The sequence below is a fragment of the Ranitomeya variabilis genome, chromosome 4, assembly GCF_051348905.1.
Source record: "Ranitomeya variabilis isolate aRanVar5 chromosome 4, aRanVar5.hap1, whole genome shotgun sequence".
NCBI classification, from domain to species: Eukaryota; Metazoa; Chordata; class Amphibia; order Anura; family Dendrobatidae; genus Ranitomeya; species Ranitomeya variabilis.
Genome location: NC_135235.1, coordinates 655,952,414 through 655,967,198, shown reverse-complemented (window position 1 = coordinate 655,967,198; position 14,785 = coordinate 655,952,414). Strand labels below are relative to the sequence as shown.

The following is a 14,785-nucleotide window of genomic DNA, read 5'->3' as shown; positions in this document are numbered from 1 at the left end:
GGGAGGGGGCTCTTTGCGGGCTTCCCTGAGACCCCCGGAGCAACGCGGTGTGATCGCGTTGTTGCGATGGTCTCTTACCTCCTATCCCTGCAGGCCCCGGATCCAAAATGGCCGCGGGGCAGCATCCGGGTCCTGCAGGGATTACTTCCGGGTGCAGACCAGGCTCTGGTAAGCCTGCAGCACTGGAGTGCTGTGCAAACTGTCAGATCAGCAATCTGTGATGTCCCCCCCCCCCGGGACAAAGTAAAAAAGTTTAAAAAAAAATGTCCACATGTGTAAAAAAAAATTAAAAAAAAAATCCTAAATAAAGAAAAAAAAAAAATTATTCCCATAAATACATTTCTTTATCTAAATAATAAAAAAAAAATCACACAATAAAAGTACACATATTTAGTATCGCCGCGTCCGTAACGGCCCCACCTATAAAACTATATCACTAGTTACCCCCTTCACTAAACAACGTAAAAAAAAAAAAAAAAAAAAAAAACGAGGCAAAAAACAACGCTTTATTCTCATACCGCCAAACAAAAAGTGGAATAACACGCGATCAAAAAGACGGATATAAATAACCATGGTACCGCTGAAAACATCATCTTGTCCCGCAAAAAACGAGCTGCCATACAGCATCATCAGCGAAAAAGTAAAAAAGTTATAGTCCTCAGAATAAAGCGATGACAAAATAATTATTTTTTCTATAAAATAGTTTTTATCGTATAAAAGCGCCAAACATAAAAAAATGATATAAATGAGGTTTGGCTGCAATCGTACTGACCCGAAGAATAAAACTGCTTTATCAATTTTACCAAATGCGGAACGGTATAAACGCCTCCCCCAAAAGAAATTCATGAATAGTTGGTTTTTGGTCATTGTGCCTCACAAAAATCGGAATAAAAAGCGATCAAAAAATGTCACGTGCCCGAACATGTTACCAATAAAAACGTCAACTCGTCCCGCAAAAAACAAGACCTCACATGACTCTGTGGACTCAAATATGGAAAAATTATAGCTCTCAAAATGTGGTAACGCAAAAAATATTTTTTGCAATAAAAAGCGTCTTTCAGTGTGTGACAGCTGCCAATCATAAAAAATCTGCTAAAAACCCGCTATAAAAGTAAATCAAATCCCCCTTCATCACCCGCTTAGTTAGGGAAAAATTAAAAAATTTTTAAAAATGTATTTATTTCCATTTTCCCATTAGGGTTAGGGTTAGGGCTAGGGTTAGGGTTAGGGCTAGGGTTAGGGCTAGGGTTGGGGCTAGGGTTGGGGCTAGGGTTAAGGCTACAGTTAGGGTTGGGGCTAAAATTAGGGTTAGGGTTGGGGCTAAAGTTAGGGTTTGGATTACATTTACGGTTGGGAATAGGGTTGGGATTAGGGTTAGGGGTGTGTCTGGGTTAGAGGTGTGGTTAGGGTTACCATTGGGATTAGGGTTAGGGGTATGTTTGGATTAGGGTTTCAGTTATAATTGAGGGGTTTCCACTGTTTAGGCACATCAGGGGCTCTCCAAACGCGACATGGCGTCCGATCTCAATTCCAGCCAATTCTGCGTTGAAAAAGTAAAACAGTGCTCCTTCCCTTCCGAGCTCTCCCGTGCGCCCAAACGGGTTTACCCCAACATATGGTGTATCAGCGTACTCGGAACACATTGGAGAACAACTTTTGGGGTCGAATTTCTCCTGTTACCCTTGGGAAAATACAAAACTGGGGGCTAAAAAATAATTTTTGTGTAAAAAAAAAAAATTTTATTTGCATGGCTCTGCGTTATAAACTGTAGAACTGTAGTGAAACACTTGGGGGTTCAAAGCTCTCACAACACATCTAGATGAGTTCCTTAGGGGGTCTACTTTCCCAAATGTGCCACTTGTGGGGGGTTTCTACTGTTTAGGTACATTAGGGGCTCTGCAAATGCAATGTGACGCCTGCAGACCATTCCATCTAAGTCTGCATTCCAAATGGCGCTCCATCCCTTCCGAGCCCTCCCATGCGCCCAAACGGTGGTTCCCCCCCACATATGGGGTATCAGCGTACTCAAGACAAATTGGACAACAACTTTTGGGGTCCAATTTCTCCTGTTACCCTTGGGAAAATACAAAACTGGGGGATAAAAAATAATTTTGGGGGGAAAATGTTTTTTTTTTTATTTTCACGGCTCTGCGTTATAAACTGTAGTGAAACACTTTGGGGTTCAAAGTTCTCAAAACACAACTAGATAAGTTCCTTTGGGGGTCTAGTTTCCAATATTGGGTCACTTATGGGGGGTTTCTACTGTTTAGGTACATTAGGGGCTCTGCAAACGCAATGTGATGCCTGCAGACCATTCCATCTAAGTCTGCATTCCAAATGGCGCTCCATCACTTCCGAGCCCTCCCATGCGCCCAAACGGTGGTTCCCCCCCACATATGGGGTATCAGCATACTCAGGACAAATTGGACAACAACTTTTGGGGTCCAATTTCCCCTGTTACCCTCGGGAAAATACAAAACTGGGGGATAAAAAATAATTTTTGTGGGAAAAAATTTTTTTTTTATTTTCACAGCTCTGCATTATAAACTTCTGTGAAGCACTTGGTGGGTCAAAGTGCTCACCACACCTCTAGATAAGTTCCTTAGGGGGGTCTACTCTCCAAAATGGTGTCATTTGTGGGGGTTTCAATGTTTAGGCACATCAGGGGCTCTCCAAACGCAACATGGCGTCCCATCTCAATTCCAGTCAATTTTGCATTGAAAAGTCAAATGGCGCTCCTTCGCTTCCGAGCTCTGTCATGCGCCCAAACAGTGGTTTACCCCCACATATGGGGTATCGGCGTACTCAGGACAAATTGTACAACATCTTTTGGTCCATTTTCTCCTGTTACCGTTGGTAAAATAAAACAAATTGGAGCTGAAGTAAATTTTGTGTTAAAAAAAGTTAAATGTTAATTTTTATTTAAACATTCCAAAAATTCCTGTGAAACACCTGAAGGGTTAATAAACTAGAATGGTGTCACACTTGGGTATTTTCTATCATATAGACCCCTCAAAATGACTTCAAATGAGATGTGGTCCCTAAAAAAAAATGGTGTTGTAAAAATGAGAAATTGCTGGTTAACTTTTAACCCTTATAACTCTCTAACAAAAAAAAATTTTGGTTCCAAAATTGTGCTGTTGTAAAGTAGACATATGGGAAATGTTACTTATTAAAGGGAACCTGTCACCCCGTTTTTTCCGTATGAGATAAAAATACTGTTAAATAGGGCCTGAGCTGTGCATTACAATAGTGTATTTTGTGGACCCCGATTCCCCACCTATGCTGCTGAAATACGTTACCAAAGTAGCCGTTTTCGCCTGTCAATCAGGCTGGTCTGGTCAAATGGGCGTGGTGTCTTCCCCCAGATCTTGCTTAGTTTTCCGTTGGTGGCGTAGTGGTTTGCGCATGCCCAAGTCCTGAATCCACTGCACAGGGGAGGGAAAACAGCGCGATCTGCGATATTCCCCTGGTGATCGGTGGGGGCGGCCATCTTCCTGTGGCCGTGCATGCGCAGATTGAGCGCTCTGCTGCCCGGGGCTTCAGGAAAATGGCCGCGGGATGCCGCGCGTGCGCAGATGGAGATCGCGGCGGCCATTTTCCTGAAGCAGAGTTCGCATCAACTATACACTATTGTAATGCACAGCTCAGGCCCTATTTAACAGTATTTTTATCTCATATGGAAAAAACGGGGTGACAGGTTCCCTTTAAGTATTTTGTATGACATATCACTGTGATTTAATTGCATAAAAATTCAAAGTTGGAAATTTCCATTTTTTTCACAAATAAACGCAGGTAATATCAAAGAAATGTTACCACTATCATGAAGTACAATATGTCACGAGAAAACATTGTCAGAATCACCAGGATCCGTTCAAGCGTTCCAGAGTTATAACCTCATAAAGGGACAGTGGTCAGAATTGTAAAAATTGGCCTGGTCATTAACGTGCAAACCACCCTTGGGGGTGAAGGGGTTAAATCATGACAAAACATTTATGTATTTAACAAGGTAAAAAGGCCACCAAGTGGCAATAAAAATGCTGGAATCAGCACTAGGGCATGAATAATTACATACATATAATAAATTACATAAAGTAAGTACAAAAAATAGCAAGTGGTATTGGAACAGTGACAATTAAATATTTATTTTTAAAAGATTTTTAGAAAATTATATCCCACTGTCCAATAATAATTAAATATTGTGTGATAATTTTGTAGAGCAAAAAATGTATATATAGTATATATCTAATTATAGTAAATCAATAATACAATGATTGAAATATAATGCTTCACTTAAAATATAATTATTCCCAATATGCCATAATAATATAACATAAATTAATAATAAATATGAGTGATATTGATCAAAATATTAGGAACAACAGTGATTAAAGGGGTTGTCCACTACTTTCAGTTAACCCCCCAATGTATCCCCCCTGAATTGTGTAAATACCTTCTGTTGCCGTTTTCGCCTGTGAGCGGCGCTATGCTGGCGGCTGAGTCCGGGTCGCGTGACCCCAGGCTGCAGCTGCCGATTATTTCCGCCGACGTCACGTCAATTTCCAGACTCTGGTGTCGTGGCGGTGGCCGGTGCGTTGGCGGCCAGTGCGTCGGCAGCGGCCGGTGCCGTGGTGGCGGCCGATGCGGCGGTGGTGGCCGGTGCGACGGCGGGGGTCTGCGTGGTGAATGCTGGAGTGTGCGGGGGGGGTCTGCGGGGCTGTGCGGTGGTGGTGGCGGCGTCTCAGTGACAGTGAGTGACACATTAGCCAATGATGGGACAGTAGTAGTCCCATCATCCGGACTGTAAATGTAAAAAAAAAAAAAACACACACACATATACAGTACATACATACATAGAACACACATACAGAACATGCACCACGCAACATGCGACATGCAGCATGCGACGACATGCAACATGCTACGACATTTGACAACATGCGACATGCAGCATGCGACAACATGCACCACGCGGCGACATGTACCATGCGACGACATACAACATGTGACAACATGCGACATGCACCAAGCGACATGTGACATGCAGCATGCGACATGTGACAACATGCGACATGTGACAACATACGACGACATGTACCATGCGACGACATGCGGCATGCAACATGCGACATGCAGCATGCTACATGTGACGACCTGCACCATGCAATGACATGCAACATGCGACGACATGCAACATGCGATGACATGCAACATGCACCATGCGACAACATGCGACATGCACCATGCGATGACATGCAGCATGCAACATGTGACATCATGCGACATGCAGCATGCAACATGTGACTACATGTACCATGCGACGAATGCGACATGCACCATGCGACATCATGTACCATGCGACGACATGCAACATGTGACATCATGCGACAACATGCACCATGCGGCGACATGCACCATGCGGCGACATGCGCAAACATGCAACATGTGACATCATGTGACATGCACCATGCGACGACATGCACATGCGATGACATGCAGCATGCGACATGCAACATCATGCGACATGCTACATACAGTACAGACATACAGAACATACATACAACATACATATAGACATACAGTACATATAACACAGAGTACATACTCACCATCACTTGTCAATTTGTTTCCCGAAGCCAGTGTCACCTGTAAAAAATATTAAAATAATAAACAAACAATATACTTCCTGATCCGCAGAAATTCAATTAAAACGAGTGTCCCTCGAAGATCTCCCGTGGAGAGCAGGAGCATGAGCTGATGCGACCGCTCTCCAAGGGCTCCAGGAATACAATGATGGAAGGTATCCTTCCACAATGTATTCCTCACAATGAATTCCTACGCCCCTGGGAGAAAATAGTCCCTAGTCTCACTTTTGGCATTGCTGTGTGAGAAAGTTCCCATGCAGCTTTTTGCCATAAAGTGAGACCAGTGAACTATAGTAACATCTCAGTGATGCACTGCAGGAGCCATTGTCTCCTGTCAGTGTGACACTGAAGGTCCTATAGAGCAGTGACATCACCCGATGTCACTGTTCTATAGGGGAGATCATCGTGGGACACTACACTGTGTTCCAAATTATTATGCAAATAATATTTCCTCATATTTTCTCTAAATTACCTATCTGAATTGCAGTCATTGTTATTTTCCAGTCATCTACTATTCTAGTATAATTGCAATGTTTTGGAACAAACTGCCTATGAAAACAGTATCTTTTAAAAAAAACAATAAACACTCAAAATGCATGTTCCAAATTATTATGCACAGCAGAGTTTTCAACCTTTTTTTTTTTATTTTGAACAAAAAAATGGTCAATTGTGAAGTTATAAGCATTATCAGCTTATTACAAAATGAAATCAAACAGTTTTCAAGTGAAAACTTTATTCTATGTGATGTTACATTTGCACGTAGGACCCCTTGTTCAAAAGAAGCTTCTGAACTCTCTCGTCCATTGAATTTGTCAGTTTTTGGATGGTTTCTGCTTCAATTGTTTTGCATGTGGACAGAATACCCTCCCAGAGCTGTTGTTTAGATGTGAACTGCCTCCCGCCATCATAGACACTCCTTTTGATGATGCTCCAGAGGTTCTCAATGGGGTTGAGGTCAGGGAAAGATGGTGGCCACACCATAAGTTTATCCTCTTTTATGCTAATAGCAGCCAGAGATGCAGATGTGTTTTTGCAGCATCAGATGGTGCATTATCATGCATGAAAATGATCTTGCTGCGGAAAGCACAGTTCTTCCTCTTGAACCATGGCAGGAAGTGTTGTTTTAGAAACTCCACATAGATTATGGTGTTCATCTTTACCCCTTCAGGGATCATAAAGGGGCCGACAATCTCTCTCCCCATGATTCCAGCCCAAAACATTACTCCACCTCCTCCTTGTTGGCGCCTTAGCCGTGTTTTCATGGGGTGTCCATCCTCCACTCTATCTATCTGGACCATCGAGCGTTGCACGGCACTCATCGGTGAACAAAACAGTTTGGAAGTCAGTCTTCATGTATCGTTTGGCCCACTGCAGCCCTTTCTGCTTGTGTGCAGTGGATAAAGGTGGTCGACAGGATGGCTTACGCACAGCTGCAAACCTCTGAAGGACCCTGCATCTTGTTGTCCTGGGGACATTGGAGGCACCAGCAGCTTCAAAAACTTGTCTGCTGCTATGACAAGGCATCTTTGCAGCCGCTCTTTTAACCTTATGCAATTGCCTGTTGGAAAGAGTCCTCAATTTTTCCTTATCAGCACGCACACGTGTGTGCTGGGAATCAGCTACATACTTCTTGATTGTGCGATGATCACGATGAAGTGTCTTGGCGATGTTGATTGCAGTCATGCCTTGACCTAAATACTCCACAATTTGTTGCTTCTCAGCAGCCGACACATCCTTTTTCTTTCCAATTTTGGCAAAAAATGAAGGCTGCTTAATAATGTGGAACAGCCTTCTTAAGTAGTCTTGCCTTTATTTGGACACACCTGCCAAACTAATGTGCACAGGTATCTGCAATTGCTTTCAGTGATATAAAGAGCCCTGACACACATCACCATCAATGAGTTTAAATGACAAACAAAAAAATTCTAACCTTATCACTCCTAAACTCTATGTGCATTATAATTTGGAACACAGTGTAGTTATTAATTGGACTACTGCGGACAGGTAGTATACGGTTTATTATTTTACGTTTTTTGCAGGCGCTGAAGTATGGTAAGTATGGTTAAATTAAGAATAATAAAATACTTTTTTTCTGGCTGTGTCTTTTTTTTTTTTTTTTTTTAACTCTTTCACTACTCTAGGATTAATAATGGATAGGCGTCTTATTGACGCCTCTCCATTATTAACCCGGCTTAATGTCACCTTACAATAGCAAGGTGACATTAACCCCTTATTACCCCATATCCCACCGCTACACGGGAGTGGGAAGAGAGGGGCTAAGTGCCGGAATTGGCGCATCTTACAGATGCGCCATTTCTGGGGCGGCTGCGGACTGTTATTTGTAGCCGGGGGGGGGGGGGGGGGGGGGCAATATCCATGGCCCCTCTCTAGGCCATGAATATCAGCCCACAGCTGTCTGCGTAGCCTTTCTGGCTATAAAATATAGGGGGACCCCACGTCATTTTAGGTCCCCCTATTTTAATAGCCAGTAAAGGCTACGCAGACAGCTGCGGGCTGATATTCATATCAGGCTACAAATATTGGCCCCCGGCCGTCGGCTTTCCCCCTCTGGCGCAGAAAATGTTGTGGGATCCCATGCCATTTTTTTTTTTTTCGTTTTTTTTTTTTTACTGAAACATTGTTCATTAACCCCTTTCTGCCAGCTGACGGAATAGTACGTCAGCTGGCAGTATCCCCACGCTTTGAGGTGGGCTTCGGCGGTGAGCCCACTTCAAAGCCGCAACATGTCAGCTGTTTTCAATACAACAAAAAAAATGTACATGATCGCTAAACGGCGTAGCGAGAAAAAAAAAATCAAAAGCCAAAATTATGTTTTATTGGTCGCCGCGACATTGCATTAAAATGCAATAATGGGCGATCAAAAGAACATATCTGCACAAAAGTGGTATCATTAAAAACGTCAGCTCGGCACGCAAAATATTAGCCCTCACCCGACCCAATATCTCAGAAACTATAGACGCTACGGGTATCGTAAAATGGCGCAATTATTTTATTTCTTTTTACAAAGGTTTGAAATTTTTTTTACTACCACTTAGATAAAAAATAACCTAGACATGTTTGGTGTCTATGAACTCGTAATGACCTTGAGAGTCATAATGGCAGGTCAGTTTTATGCTGTGTGAACACGTTGCAGATTTGGGTGCAGAATTTTCTGCACAAAATCTGCATCTCCTTGCAGAAAACGCAGCTGCGTTTTGGATGCATTTTTTCACGTTTTTTGCGTGGTTTTGCTGCAGGTTTTTTGTGTGGTTTTGATGCAGTTCTTGGTGCGGTTTTCGGTGTGGTTTTTGCACGGTTTTGATTCAGTTTTTGCTGCAGTATTTGGTGCGGTTTTTGCATGGTTTTGATTCAGTTTTGATGCAGTTTTTGGTGCAGTTTTGATGCAGTATTTGGTGCGGTTTTGATGCAGTATTTGGTGCGGTTTTGATGCAGTATTTGGTTCAGTTTTGATGCAGTTTTTGGTGCGGTTTTGATGCAGCTTTTGGTGCGGTTTTGATGCTGCTGTTGGTGCGGGTTTGATGCGTTTTTGATGCAGTTTTTGCTGCAGTTTTGCTGCAGTTTTTGGTGCGGTTTTGATGCGTTTTTGATGCAATTTTGATGGAGTTTTTGGTGCAGTTTTGATGCAGTTTTTGATGCAGTTTTTGGTGCAGTTTTTACGTGCTTTTGATGCATTTTTTTATTTTTTGGGTGCGGTTTTTGCGTGTTTTTTGTGCGTTTTTGAAAGCTAAATAAAGATGTAATATTGAACAACAAAAAAAAAGATTTGTGATGTCATTATTGTCCAACCTCCTCTTTTACATTTGTCCAACCCACACTCAATTACACACAGATAGATAGACATATAGATGATAGATGAAATGGATAGACAGAGCTACATATAGATAGATCTATAGATGCATACATCTATCTAGTCCTATATCTATCTATAGATATATCTGCATAGATATATCTATTGATAGATGTATGGATAGTGTAGGGTGCGTGTCCACTGTCCGGATTACATCCGAATTAGCTGCAGATTGGATGCTGCGTACTTGTAGTCCCATCGGATGATGCCTGCACACACACCCCAAAAGACCCCCCGCACAGCCCCGCACACACCTGAACAGTCCCGCACACATCCGAACAGTCCTGCACAGTGCCGCACACATCCAAACAGTCCCGCACACATCCGAACAGCCCGCAGACCCTACACACACCTGAAAAGTCCCACACAGCGTCACACACATCCGAACAGCCCGCAGACCCCGTCCGCACACACATACACGCACACCGTCACCACCCACACACTTCCCTCCTCCCGAACTGCAGCGTTTCTCGGACCCACATCCGCATCTAAACTGCAGATCGTTTTTACATGTGCGGGTTTTGCTGTGGATGTGCCTGACTCAATGAAAGTCTATGGGTGCCGAAACGCTGCAGTTCGGCACAAAAGAAGTGACATGCTGCGGAAAAATAAAGCTGCGTTTCGGTGCAGCTTTTTCCGCAGCATGTGCACAAGTCTGCGGCTCCCATAGACTTACATTGGTTGAGCACTACAATTCGGATTTTATGCAATTCTGTGCAGCAAAAAACCCTGCGGATCTGCAAACAAATCCACAACGTGTGCACACAGCCTTAGCATTTAGTGAACCTAGCAAAAAAGCCAAGCAAAAAACAAGTGTGGGATTTGCACTTTTTTTGCAATTTCATCGCACTTTGACTTTTTTTCACATTTTCTGTTACACGACATGGTAAAACCAATGGTGTCGTTCAAAAGTAGAACTTGTCCCGCAAAAGATAAGCCCTCACATGGCCATATTGATGGAAAAATTATGGCTCTGCAAAGAAGGGGAGCGATAAACGAAAACAAAAAAGCTCCAGGGGTGAAGGGGTTTAGAAACATGGATATGGACATATGTATGGAGATAGACATAGATATATAGAGATATCTGTATGTATTCATCTATCTATCCATCCCATATCTATCTATCTATCTATCTATCTATTTATTATCTATCTATCTATCTATCTATCTATCTATCTGTGTGTAATGGAGTGTGGGTTGTACAAATGTAAAAGGGAGGTTGGACAGAAATGACATCACAAATCTTTTTGACGATAGAGGGAGGAGAGGAGGGAGGGGTTTGGGTGTGTTTTGGAGTGGGTGTGGTAGGTTCAGGCTTAGTAGCAGTGCAAAGCATCATGGAACTTGTAGTATTAGAGCACAATAACTCAGGAGAAAGGAAGTTGTCGATTAACCCCATGAGAGCTGGATCCAGCACTGAAGATGTGCTGCTACAGCATGATAAAAGGTAATATTGCTAAAATAAAGACAGTGGATCTTTTCAGTGGCACATAATAGCAAGATTTATGAAAAAAAATTTTTTTATTGTAGTGGACAACTTCTTTAATATAGCATTCGCTAATAGAAAAGTGCCACCGTGCAATATACATTCCTAGCGCAAACAATCAAAAACATAATCACTTGCTAAAGAAGGACATACCCAGGTGTTGGACCAGCACAGCCCGACGCGCGTTTCGCCATGGCTTTGTCTCCCTCGTCAAAGCCAGGGCGAAACGCGCGTCGGGCTGTACTGGTCCAACACCTGGGTATGTCCTTCTTTAGCAAGTGATTATGTTTTTGATTGTTTGCGCTAGGAAGGTATATTGCACGGTGGCACTTTTCTATTAGCGAATGCTATATTAATCACTGTGGTTCCTAATATTTTGATCAATATCACTCATATTTATTATTAATTTATATTATTATGGCATATTGGGAATAATTATATTGTAAGTGAAGCATTATATTTCAATCATTGTATTTATTATTGATTTACTATAATTAGATATATACTATATATATATTTTTTGCGCTACAAAAATATCACACAATATTTAATTATTATTGGACAGTGGGATATAATTTTCTAAAAATCTTTTAAAAATAAATATTTAATTGTCACTGTTCCACTGTAACTGCATCCTGACCCGGCTCACAGTAACATTATACTGTATGGGGGGGGGGGGGAGATGGCAGTACTGTGGGCAGGGCTGCCACTAGAAATTTCGGGGGCCCCATACTGGCAAAATTTTCGGGGCGCCCTTGAGACTCCGCCCAGGCTCCACCCCAGCCCCGCCTCCACGCTCCACCCCTCGAACTGTCCACAGTCCCACCGCTCTCTCTTGGAAAAACTCCACTTCTCACCAATCACACGTTGAGGGTACGTGTCCACCTTCAGGATGGCCGGCGGTATCGTCGGAGCGGCAAACCCGCTCGGCGCTAAGCCCCACCCACTACTGTGACGCGATGATGCCGGATGTGTTCATTGCACACATCCAGGATCATCGCACCCCACACATAGGGCCCTGTGTTATAGCTTGCGGCGGCGCAGCTGCCGCAAGGAACACGGACATGCTGCGATCTTAAAAGACGTGCCGCATGTCCGGAGTCGCAGGGCCGCCGGGTGCGTGTTACCACGCATAGTGGAGACGGGATTTCATAAAATCCCCTTCACCATGCTGGAACATCTGGACGCTGCGTGTTTGACGCTGTGGCCCCACGCAGCGTCAAACACGCAGCGTTTACTTAACGTGGACACGTACCCTAACAGTTCCCATCACCAGCTCACACATATAGCCGGCAGCTTTTGTTTTGGCCAAAAGATTTTGTAAGCCGCCACCATAACACGGTAGACACTTTTGACTGGGCACTACTCTGCTGTAACCTACTAAATATTTGTTAAAATATGCAAAACAATTTAGGTATATTCTTATTATTTTTCAATTTTTAAAATGACCAATAATATCACATACAAAGAACAAATACCGCTACACCATGACCAGATGACATATTACCACCACAGTGATCGAATAATATCACATACAAAGAACAAATACCGCTACACCATGACCAGACCGCATATTACCACCACATAGTTACTGAATACTACAATTCTGATCAGTAATAAAAAAAAGCACCATACTATACTATCACCATAAGTGCCATTATACACAGGAGATCTGTACTTAGTATGCAGTGTCTGTGTACAGATAATACAGTGATCACTAGTGAAATTATACACAGGAGCTCTGTATATAGTATACAGTGTATAGTGTCAGTGTATAGGTAACACTGACTCACCAATGACGTCTCTAGGTGAAGTCCTTCATCTTTCATCCAGCACAGACCGCCATCATGTCCTCCAGCCAGGACTCGTCTCTGCAGGAAATAACAGAGTTATCTCGAGCTCCGCTTGTAGAACACATAACTTAATTTTTCCCAACTTCTACATTACACCACATGAAGAAAAAGAGGCGACATAGTGTCACTCTACACAGTAACAGGACCGCCCCCTCATTTAAAACAGTATATTCAAAAAATAAAATAAATACATTACTGCAGTAATAATATCCCTAAATTAATCCCTATGGTAACAATATTCCCCATCCTGGCCCCCGTGTGTCTCATTCCTGGCGTCAGCCATACGTTCTCCCATCCTGCCCTCATGAGTATCCTTTCTGCACCATATGATCTCCCCATGCTGATCCATTTGTCTCCATCATATCCATCCTGCCCCATGATCCGATTCCTGCACGATCTGTCTCCAATCCTGCCCCCATGTCTTTCATCATACCCCGTGTCCAGCATCTCTGCCCCGTGTCCAGCATTCTGCCCCCTGTGTCCAGCATCTCTGCCCCCTGTGTCCAGCATCTCTGCCCCCTGTGTCCAGCATCTCTGCCCCCTGTGTCCAGCATACTGCCCCTGTGTCCAGCATAATGCCCCTGTGTTCAGCTTTCTGCCCCAGCGGGTCCAGCGTTCTGCCCCGGGCCCCAGCGTGTCCAGCGTTCTGCCCCGGGCCCCTCCCCCCTGGGATCTCCGCTCTAAAAAAAAAACAAAAAACGAGTTCTTACCTGGCCGTGCGCTCCTGCGGCGGGGAACCTCACTTCCTCCACGCAGGTGAAGGACGCGTCGCACTCGCCGGCGGCTGACAATGACGTCAGACGCTGGCGAAGTGTTACTGCGGCCGCTTAAGTCAGCTGCCAGCCTCCGACTGGCTGGCGGCGGCTGTTAACTATTGACGTGCGGGCACAGGCCTGCACGTCAATAGTGTGCCCCAGCGCCTGCAGGGGGGGGGCCCGGTGAGCAGATTAGACGGGGCCCGATGCGGGCCCCCTCTGCTCACCGGGCCCCATACGCCAGTCATAGCTGTCATGCCCTGATGGCGGCCCTGACTGTGGGAACATTATGCTGTGTAGGGTCCAATAAAAGGGCAGTGTGCTGTGTGAGCAAAATGTGTTTCCATGTTATTATCGTTCAGATTTGGTATATTTCGTATAAATCTATTAGAGCAAATGGAACACAAATTCTGTAATTCTTAGAAAGCAACAATGAAAAATCACCAAAATAGTCTCAGCACTGAAGGGGTTACTGCCCCCTGCCCCCGCCCAGTAATGGGGAATCTCCAGCACCTACCTCCACCTGCAGAGCCGCACACCACATATATGGCTGTTCTGTGCGCACAGGACCTGGGATGAGGTCACAGGAGGGGAGGAGTCAGGGGTCACATGATCAGGGGCCTCAGTGTATGCAGGACTCTGCTGTGCTGGTTGTCATGGTGCTGGATGAGGGGAAGTTTATGTGTGGGGTCAGGAGGGGTTTACAGGGTGGATGTAGCAGAGCCGTGTGTGTACGAGGTGTACGGAGCGGAGCCGTGTGTATGAGGTGTACGGAGCGGAGCCGTGTGTATGAGGTGTACGGAGCAGAGCCGTGTGTATGAGGTGTACGGAGCAGAGCCGTGTGTGTACGAGGTGTACGGAGCGGAGCCGTGCGTGTACGAGGTGTACGGAGCGGAGCCGTGCGTGTACGAGGTGTACGGAGCGGAGCCGTGTGTACGAGGTGTACGGAGCAGAGCCGTGTGTACGAGGTGTACGGAGCAGAGCCGTGTGTACGAGGTGTACGGAGGGGAGCCGTGCGTGTACGAGGTGTACGGAGCGGAGCCGTGCGTGTACGAGGTGTACGGAGCGGAGCCGTGTGTATGAGGTGTACGGAGCGGAGCCATGGTGTACGAGGTGAGCGGAGCCGTGTGTGTACGAGGTGTACGGAGCGGAGTCGCGTGTGTACGAGGTGTACGGAG

At 44.6% G+C, this 14,785-nt stretch overlaps 1 protein-coding gene across 2 annotated transcripts in view; it reads right to left on the bottom strand.

The window, feature by feature from the left end:
* Positions 1–14,184, bottom strand: part of LOC143767475 (oocyte zinc finger protein XlCOF7.1-like) — a 45,168-nt gene extending 30,984 nt beyond the window's left edge. The window contains exons 1-3 of one of the 2 annotated variants that reach the window (XM_077255849.1): positions 14,125–14,184; positions 12,793–12,870; positions 5,610–5,646 (exon numbers count right to left, since the gene is read on the bottom strand). In XM_077255849.1, the coding sequence (XP_077111964.1) occupies positions 5,610–5,612 (3 nt within the window). In that variant the 5' untranslated portion in view covers positions 5,613–5,646; positions 12,793–12,870; positions 14,125–14,184. The remainder of the gene's footprint in view (positions 1–5,609; positions 5,647–12,792; positions 12,871–14,124) is intronic. The other variant, XM_077255848.1, reaches the window with a different exon arrangement.
* Positions 14,185–14,785: the final 601 nt, after the last annotated feature.